Here is a 16751-nt window from a genome sequence, read left to right as displayed (position 1 = left end):
CAATCTGTATCGACCAAAGTGAGAGCTGTTTCCGGGTTCTCGGCAGTAAGTCGGACTCGTTTCAGGTGAGGGTTGGCCTCCGCCAGGGCTGCGCTTTGTCACCAATCCTGTTTGTAATATTTATGGACAGGATATCAAGGCGTAGTTGGGGTGGGGAGGGGTTGCAGTTTGGTGGGCTGGGGATCTCATCGCTGCTCTTTGCAGATGACGTGGTCCTGATGGCATCATCGGCCTGTGACCTTCAGCACTCACTGGATCGGTTCACAGCCGAGTGTGAAGCAGCTGGGATGAGGATCAGCACCTCTAAATCTGAGGCCATGGTTCGCAGCAGGAAACCGATGGAATGCCTTCTCCAGGTAGGGAATGAGTCCTTACCCCAAGTGAAGGAGTTCAAGTACCTTGGGGTTTTGTTCGCGAGTGAGGGGACAATGGAGCGGGAGATTGGTCGGAGAATCTGCGCGGCGGTGCGGTATTACATTCAATCTATTGCACCGTGTGGCCGAAGAAAGCGAGCGGCAGAAGGCAAAGCTCTCGATCTACCTAGTTTTCGTTCCTACCCTCACCTATGGTCATGAAGGCTGGGTCATGACCGAAAGAACGAGATCCAGGGTACAAGCGGCCGAAATGGGTTTCCTCAGGAGGGTGGCTGGCGTCTCCATTAGAGATAGGGTGAGAAGCTCAGTCACCCGTGAGGAGCTCGGAGTAGAGCCGCTGCTCCTTCGCGTCGAAACGAGCCAGTTGAGGTGGTTCGGGCATCTGGTAAGGACGCCCCCTGGGCGCCTCCCTAGGGAGGTGTTCCAGGCACGTCCAGCTGGGAGGAGGCCTCGGGGAAGACCCAGGACTAGGTGGAGGGATTATATCTCCAACCTGGCCTGGGAACGCCTTGGGATCCCCCAGTCAGAGCTGGTTAATGTGGCTCGGGAAAGGGAAGTTTGGGGTCCCCTGCTGGAGCTGCTCCCCCCGCGACCCGACAACGGATAAGCAGAAGAAGATGGATGGATGGATGAATATCCCTATACATTGTCTCATGGGGTTTTTGCATCTCTTTGTAGTTGTGTTTTATTGCTTTTTGGTCGCGGTTTTGCTTGAGGTTGTTTTGAGTATCTTTGTAGTTGGTTTGTGTCCCTTTGTGGTAGTTATGCATCTATTTTTCATCATTTTGGACCCTTATTGTCACCATATCTGTGTCTAAAACGTTGGGAAAGCCAGAGGAGATCATAAATAAATGACACTCAAAAAGCTTAAAGATGGGTGCCTGGGTAGCTCACCTGGTAGAGTGCGTGCTCATATATAGAGGTTTACTCCTTGGCGCAGCGGCTGCATGTTCAACTCAGACCTGCAGCCCTTTGCTGCATGTGATTCCCCCTCTCTCTCCCTTTTAATGTCTTCAGATGTCCTATGAAAATAAAGGACTAAAATGCCCCCAAAAAATAATCCTTAAAAAAAAAAAGCTTAAATCTGAGAAAAGTATTTTAAAGTGATGGTTTGGAGTAATTCACCCTAGGGTCCTTTGCACCATGACCTCGAGCCAAACACCCCCCCAGAAGCTTTTTTCACCTGGGTCGAACATTGGGAGAGTTAGCTAGAGTAGCGTTATCAGCTGAATAGCTTAGCGCAGGGGCTAACTGACCCACGTTTGTATCTCGTAAATTAACCCAATTATAATGCCCGAAATGATACCAAACGTCTACAAGTAGTACAAATAGGTTATGCTCTCATAAAACGATGGATTGGAAAGTTTGTAAGTACACCAGAAGTTTATGAACACTTGCCTGCTCTCTTCAGCTCTCTATTGCTGCTGCTGCTACCTTCAGTTAGACGAGTGCTAAGGGCCGTCTACAAATTACTACACCGAAAAGAGTTACAACAAAAATATTTATTAATTCAATGATTAAATAAGGTAATGTCTCCAAACTTACCTCAATTATTACTTGTCTCCTGCTAGTTATACTACAGCACTTACTTTAAAAAAAAAGTTAAATTAATAAATATTTTTGTTGCATCTCTTTTCAGTGTTGTAATTTGTAGACGTCCCTAAGCACTCGTCTTACAGCAGCAACAACAGCAGAGAGGAGGCAAGGTGTTATTTACATAAACTTCTGGTGTACTTACAAACTTTCCAATCCATCGTTTTATGAGAGCATAACCTATTTGTACTACTTGTAGACGTTTGGTATCATTTTGGGCATTATTAGTGGGGTAATTTACGAGATACAAACGTGGGTCCGTTAGCCCCTGCGCTAAGCTATTCAGCTGATAACGCTACTCTACGCTAACGCTCCCAATGTTAGACCCAGGTGAAAAAAGCTTCTGGGGGGTGTTTGGCTCGAGGTCATGGTGCAAAGGACCCTAGGGTGAATTACTCCGAACCATCACTTTAATTACATTCACTATGCTTAGGTGCTATGTCTTTTTTCGACAAACTATACAGTGACTTTTTCATCACTTTTTCCGATAAACTATCCTATACTTCTATATGAATTTTTTTGACATACTATACTATGACCTTTTTATCGCTTTTTTTGATAAACTATACTACGACTACGACTTTTTCACCACTTTATTCAACATACCTATACTATGACTTTTTGACATGCTATATTATGAAAGTTCTTTTTAAAAAAAAAACTTGGGGTTAGCCTATTCTTCATGTGTTTGTCACTACAAGCAACCCCTTTTTAAAATGTCATTCGATCCATTGTAATATATCGAAATTAGGGCTATCAATCGGCTAAAATATTTTATTGCAAATTGATCACATTTTTTATCTGTTCTAAATGTATACATATAACACTTACCATGAATAAAGTTGGTTATTACTTTTAAGTCTCTATCCACAGCACTTAACGAAACTCACTTTTAAAGCTAGTGCACCTGTTACTCTCGTTATTTCCTACTTCCAAGACAACCAGGAGTTGAGTTTGCCCTAAGTTTGCTAGTGCAAAGGCTAATTGAGTTTTAAAAGCAAAGCCATAATGTACTTTATATACTTTTCTGAAGTTTTTCTTTCCTTTTTACGAGCTGTGGCATTGATGAAGACACATACACACAGACAAAAAACAGAGTGCAGTTTTCTCCAGAGGCCTGTCTGCACCTCTTACCAGCGTTTACATCAATCAGTCTCCAAGTGCGACAAGCACTTCCTACACTGTAGCAGTTACTGGGTGGCAGGAAGACTTTTTCAAGTGACACCTTTATTTGTTATTCATCAGAACGAGGGCCACGTCAGCACAGACAGATGGCACCCTGCTCAACAGGGCTCAACGCCACTCAAGTGTTTCTAACATCATTCGCAATACAGATGAGCGACTGCAGCAGTGTTTTGTCTGGCTAAGTCTTGAAAACTTGCACACACTCAGATAGGCATACAGTCACTCACACACACATGTTCATAACCTAGTTTTGTAACAGGAAGGTGTTGGTGTCACATCACTACTGCAATTAACTAGCAATTCAGTTAGAGTGGATTCTAGATTATATAGGTACAAATTACAACAGAATGTAAAAAATATATTTCTACAACACACACACACACACACACACACACACACCGAGAGACGGAGCTGCAGCCTACTTAACGAATATGAACTTGTTTAGTTCATTACGCACTCTTCACCCATTACAGTCCAGATGCTTTCCTTTCATTCAAAAACAGAAAAACAACAGATGATGAAAGTGTGTGTGCATGTATGTGTGTGTGTGTGTTGTGAATGAGGAAGCACCAGATGGAGGGGACAGAAAAACACTGACAAAGAAACAAACGCATAGTCACAAAATTGAGACTGTGAAAAAAGTGTGCAGATCATTACGGAGCACTTAACACTCCCCATGGGAAAGCACAACAAGGAACACAATTTTAGTTGAGTTTAGAGTTTATTACTGGTATTGAAGTGCTGCACTTGACTTACTTTAATATTTTGGGAGTGGTTCATGGTTACAACACTTTACACTGCTGTGTCAGAAATTAAGGTTCACATGCTGGAGGACCGAAATTGCACAATGAGGTATTTTAAGAGAAGGGCATCATGGCTGAGCAGAGCTAGTTCCCCTGCCCCACCCAAACTCATTCTTTTAGGGGTGGCACAAAACACTTGGAAGTATTTTTTGTGTCCCACGTCGTGGATGGATGCTCTGATGAACACTGTCATGTAATATTTCCTAACTTTCCTGACTTTATGACTCGATAAGGATGAACTGTGTGTATGACTGCACCATTAAACTCACTAGCCTGCAATAGATTATGGGGTGCTGTTGTTGGAGTTACCATAATTACCAGTTTCTGACTTGTAAATACTGCTCATGCAAACGTGTTATAAATTACAATTGTGAAACAGATTTTTCTATCCAATTTTGGACAAAGCAATACAGAAGTGCCTACTGTATGCCTTCTGTTAGCCAAAGTATGTGACAAATCAGATATAATGGCGCGTTCATGCCACCTAAGAATAACAGGGACCGCCCCCGTGGTTACGTTGTTTTTCTGATTAGCAGCGTTCAAATGGTCGGGATGCGTGTTCTTCTTCTTCTGTTATATTGGCGTTTGGCATAACATTTGCCATCATTTTTTATTAATTCTTAAATAAACATAACTTTTACCTGTCATCGGTCAAACACTTCATAGAATTCATTGTGGTGCACATTGTTTTCAGCTTATTTCCACACATATCGTGAGTGTTAGTGTAGCTGTAAAGTTACTTCTTGTTGTAGGGAGCTGGAAATACATCAGTATTTAGCTCAAAATACCACTATGCTTAAGACACTAGTATGGCTATACTAGTATAGACTCATAATCTTGTTGTATTTTTGCCTTTACGTTTGTCAATCTGTTGGTCAGTTCTTGTTTAAAGTTAATTTATTTGTGTCTGTATTTATGTGTATTTTCCTTAATAAAAAGCCTTTACTAGTGCAATGAAATAAGCTTAAACTGGAAATCTGTTTTCCAATTGCAAGAAATACACCTTGTGTAAATGGTTTGTTAGCTGGGGTAGAGTTGGGCAGATTGAATTATAGGGTATGAATATGCTCATCTGATCAAAATGCATGGTCAGGAAAACATATTGTATACAGCCTTTAAATCCCTGTGCTCTAAAAAGATTTGGGACAAAAATAACTAATTTGAACATTATTGTGGCATTACAGTGTTTGCTTCCCCACTGGGATTATCATCGGAACACAAAAACAACACTCCAGGTGCTTTCCAGCTGTTACTGAATGGAAAAAAAGGACAGGCAGCTGCAGAATATCAGGAGATATAAAACAGAAAAAATCTTCAACAAAATAATTGTTAAAATCTCATTTATTCATCCCTGATATACAAAACACTGTTTCATTTTTCGGTGTGAAAAATAGCTCTGGATTTTGTTCAGCTCCATCTGGTTTGGCCCTTGGGGTTTGCTGTAGTGGAGGGACTCCAGTACAATGTACATTCCCTAAGCCCATGGAGTGCATACAAGATAACCCTCAACATGGTGATGGTGGGAGCTGAGAGTGCCGGCTACAGTTCATGCAGCAGATTCACCACAGAGCCTTTTAAGACGAGACGGGGAAGGTTTCCAAAAGCCAAAATAAAGAGTCTAAGCCACTTCTCTTCTTGAACAAAGGCTGTCCTTAAATATCTTAATGCTGATTCTAGTGAGATTCTGACAGCTCTTATTTAGGCTTTTGGGAAACTTTCCCTGAGTCACTGAAATATCACTTCATCCCACACAAGCTCCTGTGTGAGCGTCAGTTCTCCTCATATACATACATCTTTTTACACTTTTCAGGTTTCTTTACAAAAATAAGGTTATCTTGCATTCATGTCATCAATTAAAACTGGATTACAAAATGAGAAGAACAACAGTTATTGCACAAATTGATTACCTACAAGATCATCAATAAAAAGAATGAAAAACTATTTCTTTTTTTACATCTTCTACTTTGATTAATACAGACAAATAAATATGCATCTACCTGGGTCTATATCTGTCTGGTAGCAAATGAGATGAAAGATTCTGAAATGTTTGCAGAGGGGAAGGCTCTGGCAGAAGGCAGAATAATGAAAATCGATGAAAAGCGCAAATAAATGAACAGAACCAAATCAGACTAGTGGATCTCTGTCAGTCTCTGGGGTAACAGATGTGGGGGGCACTGACGACAACGACAGGTTGCCATGGTGACATTTACACAGCCCGCCGACACATCATCCACCCCGCTTACATATTTGTGTGTGAAAATTGCCTCGTCTACCTGCGTATGACTAGAAAACCAGACCCAAACATTAGTGGATTGCTTATTCCTGTTGATGAAGAAGAGGAGTAGATGCAGGCACTTGTGGAATGAACATGTCACCAACAGACCACATGCAGGTTCCTTCAACAGTAACTTCCCTTGGCTTCACAATAACATTTTTTTCGCTATCCGGCAGCCATTGCAAGCCTTCACCCCTTTAGTGTTTTTTGCACTTTAAAAATACATGTCTTAGTAGAAATGTTACAGACCACATGTCAACAGATAAGAAACCCATAAAGGACAGCATTAAAATCAATCTCTTTGTGAAAAAATCAGTCAAATGTGAGAATAAAAACAATATAAAACAAGCTCCCCAAATCTCTTTCAAATAGAGATTAGTCAAAGATTTAAGTTTGGTTAAGACATTACATTTTTATTAAAGATTTTAAATTACAGGAGTGATGTTAAATATATTAATCTGTAAATATTACTTTGCAAAGAGATCATCCCCAGTTTAAAATCAGCGATAAATAAAGCTCAATGGGTGAATGGAACATGCCTATCAAAGTGAAATAATCTGACTCAATACGTATAAAATAAGATGCTGTAAAGACACATAACATACAGGCACAAGATGGCAAACCAAGACAACATAATTCAATAGTCCCATATTCATTTCCATCAAGCTTTTGTTTTTGGTACATTTGAGTTCTAAAACAAATCTCACATGCGCTATGTCATGCCAAGCCGTGCTGTTTTACTGTGTGTATTTTACTTTACTCAGTGACGCGCATTAACACAAGACACCACCAAAAATAAAATCCATCTAATGCGTCAAATGCTAAAAACCACAATGAAGTTGGGTATGAGGCATCCAAACAGTAGAGCAGATTCTGTAGGTCGTAGTGGATATCGTTGCCTAGTCCAAAAAAATACATTAAAGATAAAAATTAAATAAAAAGGAGTGTGTCTTAAAGGACGTATCTGGGGTCAGTAGTGGAAAAGATGAAGGGGTGGAGGACAAGCAAAAAACAAATCAATGTTTTTCTGTCAAGGAGCAGAGAGTGCACTGACAAGCCTCAAGCATTATGGTAGACATGAATTATTAAATACACTGTACTTATACATTATCCGTCATGTCAGACTGCTTGCTGAATCAGAAACCATGCTGCCATAATCATTCATGGCTCCAGTTCCAGATTCAATCAGTCAACTACGTTGGGCTAGTAGCTGGAGCGATAATCTTGTCATGATTTGGACTTATAGTGGTAAACGAGGTACATTTTAAAAAGGTTAAACTACATCTGCGTCCACTCACTATTGGTCAGTTATAGATTTCCCTTAGTGATTTTAATCTCACTGGATCATGCTTCGCTTCACTTAAGCTATTTTTCTGCATTAATCAAGCTGATTCTGCTCACATACATCTGCTGCTGTATATGTTGAGAGCAGTGTCTGTCTGAGCCCTGTACAATTACATCATATAGCTGGTGGGGGGGTGTCTGTGTCTCTGATAGTAATGGAGGTTAGCTAACACGGCGATCAAAGGCAGATTGATGAGAGGGCCCGGAGCAGCTGGTTAGGTAATGATGTCTTCATTCTTTCAGCCATCCATTTGCTCCCTGTTCTTCCTCCCTCCCTCGCTTCCTGCCCTCTCCATCCGCCCCAACCTTCTCTGGAACGGTTATTAAGAGCTATATTTAGATAAACAGAAAACTACGTCTCTCGGAGTGCATCACCGCAATCTTTTTTGTGCGTTTCTATGTGTCTTTGTAATGTAAGGCCGTAGCTACAATATGAAAGGAGTGTACATTATGAAATGGGCTACAGGTGCTTCCACCACTGCCAACAGGCATGTCTGCTTGCATAGACTGTACTCTCAACCTGACCATTAAGACTTACAGTGAAGAGATGAGAAGGAAAAGAGGTAAAATGGAAACAAGAAGAAACAGCAGACTAAAACACCAGTCCCCTTAGTCCAGTGCTCGTCAATGGGACAAACTGTAGATTAATTTACAAAAAATTGTTCCATGGCAAATTCCAGTTAAACCCAGACCACCTGATCAGTCAGAAATTATATTAATCAAGCTGGAAAACAAAGAATAAATGTGTTCTAAAGGCAATACAAAAATTCTATAAGAAATAAGTCGTTCGCTACCTCCCTCTTCATGCACACTGACATTTTCTTATATTCATACACTCACACTTGAAGTACAGTACATACACACATTATTCTTCCTTGTCATCATTGCTTAATTTCTCTACTCAAGTGGAAGACTTGTTCAAAAGAAAACTTTTGCAGGTCCAAACTTTGAACTCAACTCTAAAGATACACAAGCTAAACAAAGTCTGCTAAAAGAAATCCCTTTTTAAAGATCTCAACTTATTCCCAGTACCTTGTTGGAATCAACCAACATGAGTCCCCCAACCCCTATCCACATTCGCTCTGCTGTGGGTTCCCGAAGGTAAATGGAAAGATTGGCACAGGTTGAGTTGATTTCCTCTCTCCCGTGGAGTGTCTGGCTTGGTCAGTGCATGACTCCTGGAGTGAGCACTGGTGAGTCCATGAAGCAAAGTGGATGGTTGAGAGAAAGAGGAGTAGATGAGGAGAGAAATGAGGAGTTATGAAGAGGCTAGCAGTAAGACTCTTTCCATAATTAAATATTGATCCTAAGCCCTGAGGATTTTTGCATTTTTGTGGCTTTGTGAGATTAAAGATCTCAATGCCTCCTCCTCCTCCTCTACCTGCTCTTCGTCTTCCTCCTCCTCCTCTACTTTCCCTCACTGGGATTTCTCATCGGATTCAGAGGGGGTGTGCTCGCGGGGCAGCGGCATGCTCTTGTGGCGGTCCCACAGCTTGTGGAGCTCGGTGGCTTCATTCTCGCTGCTGCTAGTACCGCTGTCCCGGAAGCTGGCCAGAGGAGGACGCACCTTCGCACCCTTCACTGTCACAGAGCCCTCAATGGCCTTGCGAAGCTGGATGGAGAAAGACAAGACAGTTACTGAGGAAGGCACAAAGAGTTCAAGTTTATGCACTATACGTACAACTGCCAATTTTATCTGGTACATGGTTCTATTTAATCCCTGTTGACCGCCCGAGGAGGTGCTTAAAGCACTAAATATTCCCTTTGTGCATGCGCAGTTTGATTATATACCAACAATGTCACTTGTGACCCCTGGATGACCTGGGAGAGACTATATCTTCTGATGTCATGAGGGGATCGTTTCTTTTTTTCTTCTCGGGTGCAGTTGCATTTACTTAACATTGGCTAAAGTCTTGAATTTAAACGTTTTCTACATTGCCGTTGCTGGAGTCCTTGTGACCGTGTTGGTCAGAGCAGCAACAATTTGTTCGTCCTCCAAGGGCTGTGACAGCTTACCCGTAGGGTGTTTACTTTCTGGGTGAAAGGTATGTGATTTACATTGTAAGTGTCAGCCAAAGCTAACTTGTTACAGCGTTTACAACCCTTGACGTGAAGGCAGTGTCTGCGGTTTCCCTCTCAATATTGAGTTGTTTTTTTCTTTCATTTGCATTTCTTTTGCATCAATGGCTCTGTTTCGCTGAAACTAACTTTGTATAGCAGTTTGCAACCCTCAGCGGTGTAGTAGTGTTTTCATTTCCTACTCTTGGTATTAAGTTATGTTTTATCTTTACTTTACATTAAGTTAGTAGCCGTTCTTGTTAGTTGTCACGACTTATTTTTGTTTTCACAGCGTCCCATTTGTGCAACCTCTGTTGGGTTAAATGGTGTACGTTAGAGTGCGGATCGGGCCGAATTTTTCTGTCCGAGGCCAGCCCGCGTCCGACAGAGCCGTGACTGAACCCGGCCCGAACCCGACAGGTATTAAGAAATTAGTGTCCGAGCCTGACCTGAGCCCGACACAGTTAAAATCTCATTTGTTTTTCCTCATACTAACGACACGTAGGCTACGTTTGTGGAAAGCTTTTATTAAGCAACTGTAAAAAGGCATTCGGAAATGTCAACAGATGAGCGCATCAGCACACACGGGGCAACAAGCGCACATTAATAAGCTGTTAAAATGTTCAATGGGTTAACCTTTCCTGATTGCTTCGTTTCCGACCGTGATCAGAAAACCAGGGGAGACTGGTTACCTCCAGGGCCGACGTTATAACACGAATAACCACTAACTCTGCTCCGGTTGCATCTACAACACGTCTGCTTCCTCTTTCTCTATCTCTCTTTTGCCCACTTACCACACATGCACACACACTGAGCTCTCTTAAAAGGAGCCGCAGCACCATTTTACAACAAATGCCTTATCGCGCTGATGTGACCGAGCCCGACCCAACCCCGACCATAATTTCTAAATAGCTGTCCGAACCCGGCCCGGCCCGTCGGGACCCGTCGGCCTCGGGTCGGGTATCCATGCCCTCTTCCCTGAGCTCACAGTGCTGAGCCATAGTTTAGTTGGCAGCAGGCTGACTAGCTGTTCTTTTCTTACCAATGCTACCCTTTGCTGTTGTACGCCCCCTTCCCTCAGCTTAAGGTACTATATCTAGTATAGTTGGCGATCATATTCGCTGGTGCCTTATTAATATCTGGTCACTCACACCTCTGCTGTACAGGCTGTCGTTTGCACCACCTCCCTTCAGCTTATGTTCATACATTGTCTTAGTGGACGATCCACGTTTCTGTGCGGGCTGTGGGGTTCCCCTTCCGGCCGACAATGGCCATGAACTCTGCCTGATGTGCCTCGGGCCCTATCACCTGAGGCAGGGGCTTTCTGACAGCCTGTGTATGAACTGCAGCTACATGCCTCGGGCATTGAGGGATGCTAGATTGCCGCAGGTTGGGTCCTTGGTTCAATTACCCTTCATCAGACAATAACGTCCTTCCTGGTGCAGACTCTGTGGCAGGTATGGCTCGCGCAGTCACCTCTGATGGAGGTGTGTAGGAGGACCCTGCGTAGCATCCCAGTAGAACCAGAGGAGCTGATCGGTTGCGCTGGAGCATATCGTTCGAGCTCGGGAGACTAGGCATCGGTTTTTACCATCCCACATGCTAACTACAGATGTGCTGCACACTGTTGCTCAGGGGGAGTAGTTTACGTCCATAGACCTGAAGGATACCAACTTTCATGTCATGTGTCCATTGTACATCAGCACAGCCAGTTTCTGCATTTTGCCTATCGAGGCCGACACTGACAGTTCAGGGTGCTCCCATTTGGGTTCTCCCTATCTCTGAGGGTGTTCACCAGGTGCATGGAAGCAGCCCTTACATCTTTGCAGTCTCGGGGCATGAAGATCCTGCTTTACCTGGACAACTAGCCTGTTATGTGCACCATCCCGTGGCCAGGTGATCCAGGACACATCTCGTCTTCTCTCCCACGTGGCTGAGCTGGGCCTAAAGGTAAATCTAGAAAAAAAGTTATCTGAACCCTTCTCAGACCACAACATTTATTGGTGTAGCCTTAGACACGACAACCATGATGGCCTGGCCTGCCCATCCTCTCCCCGTGTGGACGACATTGTCCGCTTCCTTGCTCCCTTCTGAGTGGGCAGGTTGTTGCCCTATGTTGCATTCCTGCATCTCTTGGGCAAGCTGATATCAGTATCGACAGTTGTCCCTGCAGAGGTGGCTGAACAGCTTCCACTTGGATGCCAAGTGGCACAGAAGGCTCAGAGTTTCACAGCAGTGCCTCCTTGCTCTGGCACCATGGAGGAGCAGGGCTTACCTATCCAGGGGCATCCCTATGGGTTTTGTTTTTTGATTGTTGCCACATATGCCTGCCTCTCAGGGTGTGGTGCAGTGTGGCAGGGCAGGACAGTTCAGGGACATTGGCCTGTGCAAGACATGGTGGCACCAAGTCTGCACGGCTGCTGCAGGTGTCCTGTAACCTCCTGACGTGGGCATACCCTCGCCAGACCAGCCTGCGGGATGTATCTAACGGGAGACCGGAACCAGGTAGAAGATGTTGGCCATTACCTCTGCAAAACATGTCAGTGAGCTACACACCCTGTCAGTAAGTGCCTCATGTCTGAGGTGGAACACAGATGGCTCAGGTGTCATGTTGTGGCAGAATCCTACTTTCCTGCCAAGTGCTGTCACATTCACACTTCAACCAACCTCTAAGGCCACCAGGCGATGGAGGGGACAAGCCGGAAATGTTGTTCCTAGTACGGGCCCTGAGGAACTACGTTGCTGCTACCACGGGCATTTAGCGGTCAGAACAGTTGTTCCTCTGCTATGGTGGCCCAAATAAAGGTTGCACTCTTTCCAAACAGCGCCTCTCCCACTGGATTGTGGATGTCATTAGCTATGCATATGGGATCAGATACCGTCCCCTGCCATCCGGCGTGATGTGCCACTCTACTAGGAGTGTTTCCACGTCACGGGCTGCTCTGAGAGGGGTACCTTCGCCGGGCACATTCTCCAGGTTCTATAGGGTAAATGTTGCCTTTCCCCATCCACTGTGGGTGGTCCTACATCCAGGGTCCCTTGATTCTCCTCAATGAGGTGGGTATTCAGGATTCCTCGGAACCCTGCTGGTATATGTTATTCACTGCTTTAAGGACTGCCTCTGGCGGTCAGCAGAGATGAAATAGTTACGAAAGTAACTACGGTTCTATGAATCCCAAATGACCACCAGAGTGCGGAATCATCGTGATACTGCAAGAAGATTCCGTAGGAACAGATCCACTGATGACACCGGAAGATATAGTCTCTCCAGGGTCATCTAGGGGTCACAAGTGACATTGTTGGTATACATACTCAAACTGCACATGAGCAAAGGGAACATTCAGTGCTCTGGCAGTCATTTGGGACCATAGAACCGTAGTTACATTAGTAACTTTCGTTTTATTCTCAGTGCCTTATTATGCTGTGCTGCATACAGTTTTGGCAGGGGTGGCCCCAGTGGAAATATAACTGCTAACCCTGACACTGTGCTGGCCTTGCTCTACAGTGAAAGATCAGTAGTTGATGCACAGTCACACAAAACATTTTCTATTTTGCACAGGAAGCTCTTTTTCAAAATGTGAAAAATGGAGAAAAAGATCATGAGTAGAGGGTAATGTGCACTGAAAAGTGAGGTCAGAGTGACTCTGACCTATGTTACTTTTTTGCTGAAACATCTCACAGAATAAGAGCAGAGGAGAAGGAAGAAGAAGAAATTACTGCACATTTATTAAACTCTGCAGCTCCCTTTGCCACCTACACATGGCAGAAGTGAAAGTAGATAAAAAAATGTCAACTCATAGGGTGAGACCTGCTGCTGCTACTGTACATACTTCAGGCTGATTTTGAGAAATGTTAATACAAATAGAAAAATGAGTCCCATTTAGTCGGACTCCCTGATATTTTAAGTCTTTAAGAAGAAACTCACAAGTAAAAACAGAATCTTCTCGCATTATTTGTTTTTTCCTTTTAAATTTTGGATATAGGATCTACAGACTAAAATCAATGGTGACACTTTATTCTTATGTTTGATAATTCAACCTTCTTGGAAGTTTCCAGATCCAATTCATTCTAGTCAACATATTGGATCAGTGAGAAAGTTTGCTGTGATTCTCTACAGTCTCTTTCATCCCATCTCTCGCTTTTTTTTTATAGAGTCTATGACTGAGTTCTGCATGCTGTAGGATGGAAATAATGGACTATAATTACAGACACAAAGAAAACATCCCTGTGATTCTTCTCTTCCACATGGACCAGCAAGGCTCTAATATAACAGCGTGTCTGTGTGACAGGCAGACTGGGAGAGGCTGGGCTTTATCTGTTTTTGTCTGCTGGTGGAACGCAGAACAAAAAAGCCTAAATGTCAGGGACAGACAAGCAGCACTGCACTTAGCAGCAATCCTCTCACCATTTCCTGGCCAATTCACAAAGAGCGAGGGGTTTTCAGTTGTTTGTGAGGCAGGAGATATAGACAGAGGGAGGGGGACAGAGAACAGATAGAGAGACAATAGATAGAGGCAGCAATATTAAGTAGCCTTTTGTCTGTCACAGTACATAACATGCAGAGGGAGGAGGAATCCTTAATGTTAACTAAAATATGTGTGTGTGTGTGTGTGTGTGTGTGTGACTACTGATACTGACAGTGATTTTACAATCATGAAAGCAGTGAATATGCTGCCTGTGTAAATAATGACAGTCACAACTTTTTACACAAGATGAGACTAGGTGTCGAAGGGTTATCATAATGGATCGATGGATTGTGAGGTTAGATTCAAGAGGTATGAAACCAACCAACACTGAATTCAGTCATGCAATATGCACAATAATTATGTAAAACCACCAAAAAGTCAAACACCTCAAAATGACCTGTGACAAGATTCTTACCTCTTTAAGGGAAACCACCCCAATGAGGCGTCCAATGCTGGTGACAAAGGCATGGTCGAGGCCCAGCAGGGAGAAAATTGTGTGGGTCTGCAGGAAAACAGCCGAGGTGGTTGGGAACAATTAGTGAAACGTTAAAAACAGTACAAACCAGAGACAACACGCTGGGTTCCTACTTAATTATAAATAGAAAATGATGCTCAGTTAGGGAAATACACCACTGACTTCAATTATCCAACACTGACAAGTCAATTCACAATAGATTCATTTAGCTAAATCGGATACGATCACTTTGGAAAATGTGACACAGGGACAATCAGAGTGTTCGTGTTGCTTATTTTAAAACAGAAAACATAAACTACCATTGAATTGTTGAATACCTGCATATACTGGTTTTAGTTTATACTGGAGTTGAAACATACTGTATTTTAACTCTAATAATAATATTTCAGGAAAGTTTGGTGGATATTGTGATAATACCAATTACATGGATAATAATGTCCACAATAAGCCAGCACATCTCCCACTTCATGATGCCAACATTTTGAAATAAAAAAGTATCACTTTAATGAGGGATGTGTATGGCAGACTTGAGTCTCTACTAACAATGTTCAGTCGGAATCAGAGCTAACAGCCCCCGGACATATAGTTAACATTAGCCCCGAGCCAGGTAGCAGCCAGCCACTATAATTACAGCAATCCGAACCAGGGAAGCAGAATTCCCGTCGATTTCAACACGTAGCTATGTTGTTTGTTGTCACGTAGTGCTGTCAGTAGTGGTAAGATGGCAAGACGAGTGCTTAGGGACCGTCTACAAAGTACAACACCGAAAAGCGATACAAAAATATTTTCAAAAATAGGCATTTGCTTATTTTTTAAAGGTAAGTGCTGTAGTACAACTAGCAGGAGACAAGTTATAATGGAGGTAAGTTTGGAGACACTACCTTATTAAATCATTAAATTAATAAATATTTTTGTTGTATCTCTTTTCAGTGTTGTACTTTGTAGACAGTACCTAAGCACTCGTCTTACTGCAGTCTCAACACCGGAACTAAACAGAGGTATGAATTAGCACAACCTTTATGCATTTCTTTCTCATCTACTGCAGCCATATTCACTATGTTCACTCGGAAGGAATCAGTTCACATTAGGGGTGCGATTCAAGCTCTACTGATTCAAAATCGATTCATAGAATTTATTTATTTATTTATTTATTTTTTTTTTTAAATCGAGAATCGTTTTTGAATCGAAAATTGATTTTGAATCGAATCTTGAGCCTGAAAATCGATATTGAATCAAATCGTGACATTTTCTGAATCGTGCACCCCTAGTTCACATGACAAGGCACTTGTAATGACATCTCGAACATGTTAAGAGGCTAAAAGCATGCCCCGTTTCAACCGCCTGGGTGCGAAAGCTAGCAGTAGCATAACTCTGTGTAGCCAACACCGATTATTTTCGTTTTTCTCGCTACTGACAGCACTATGTGACAACAAACAACATAATCGATCGGAATTCTCCTTTAACTCCAGTGCCGGGTCCTTACAATGCTAACGGCAGTTTAATGAACCCTCGGGAAACAGACCATAGCAGACCCAGGCACCCGAGTCAGAACAGCGGCCTTCCGTAATGATACGTCTCCGTTACACACTGTCACTTGAAATCAGCAATGCACCCCCAGTGGACGTCGTACTACACCGTTGAAGGCGTCGGAAGAGAGTAGAAAAAAAATGGCGGCAAGACTAGAACAACTCTCAGTGTCCGGATGTCCAATTCTCTATGACCTCTCATCTGAGGGCTATAGAGATATAAACAGAAAGGCTTCTGCGTGGAGAAAAATTGCCCAGGATGTTGATATGTCAGGTCAGTTAAATGGGATATAGCGGTATAATGTCAATAGTTCAATGTCTGTTCTGGATTGTCGGATAGGAACCGTCTGTTGCCTGTCGTACGAGTTCAACTTTTTTAACGCATCCGGTGAAGGGGAGATAATTCAGGGCAGCTGGGAGATCTTCTGCTGCACAACACTGGCCATCGGACGTCCTTGCTGGACCGGAGATTCCCCCAGCCATCCCCACCCACACCCGTCTCTCAGCATCGTTGAGTAACATTACAACAAACCCCTTTCACCCCGGTGTTTAAAACATCCAAAAGGTGACATTGACAAGTGTAATATAGTGATATTGTCGTTTTAGCTACTAGCTAATGTTAGCTTGCTTGCTCACTAGGGGTGGGGGAAAG

The 16751-nt window shown here is 43.1% G+C and overlaps 1 protein-coding gene across 8 annotated transcripts in view; it reads right to left on the bottom strand.

Annotated features, from left to right (window-relative positions):
* Positions 1–5278: 5278 nt before the first annotated feature.
* Positions 5279–16751, bottom strand: part of LOC120573397 (chloride channel protein 2-like) — a 173832-nt gene continuing 162359 nt past the window's right edge. For 7 of the 8 annotated variants that reach the window (XM_039823117.1, XM_039823131.1, XM_039823142.1 and 4 more), the window contains 2 exons: positions 14514–14600; positions 5279–9186 (listed from right to left, as the gene is read on the bottom strand). In XM_039823117.1, the coding sequence (XP_039679051.1) occupies positions 8992–9186; positions 14514–14600 (282 nt within the window). In that variant the 3' untranslated portion in view covers positions 5279–8991. The remainder of the gene's footprint in view (positions 9187–14513; positions 14601–16751) is intronic. The other variant, XM_039823125.1, reaches the window with a different exon arrangement.

This window comes from Perca fluviatilis, chromosome 2 (assembly GCF_010015445.1).
Source record: "Perca fluviatilis chromosome 2, GENO_Pfluv_1.0, whole genome shotgun sequence".
Lineage (NCBI taxonomy): Eukaryota > Metazoa > Chordata > Actinopteri > Perciformes > Percidae > Perca > Perca fluviatilis.
Note: the sequence above shows the minus strand (reverse complement) of the source record. Positions and strands in the feature narration are given on the sequence as shown.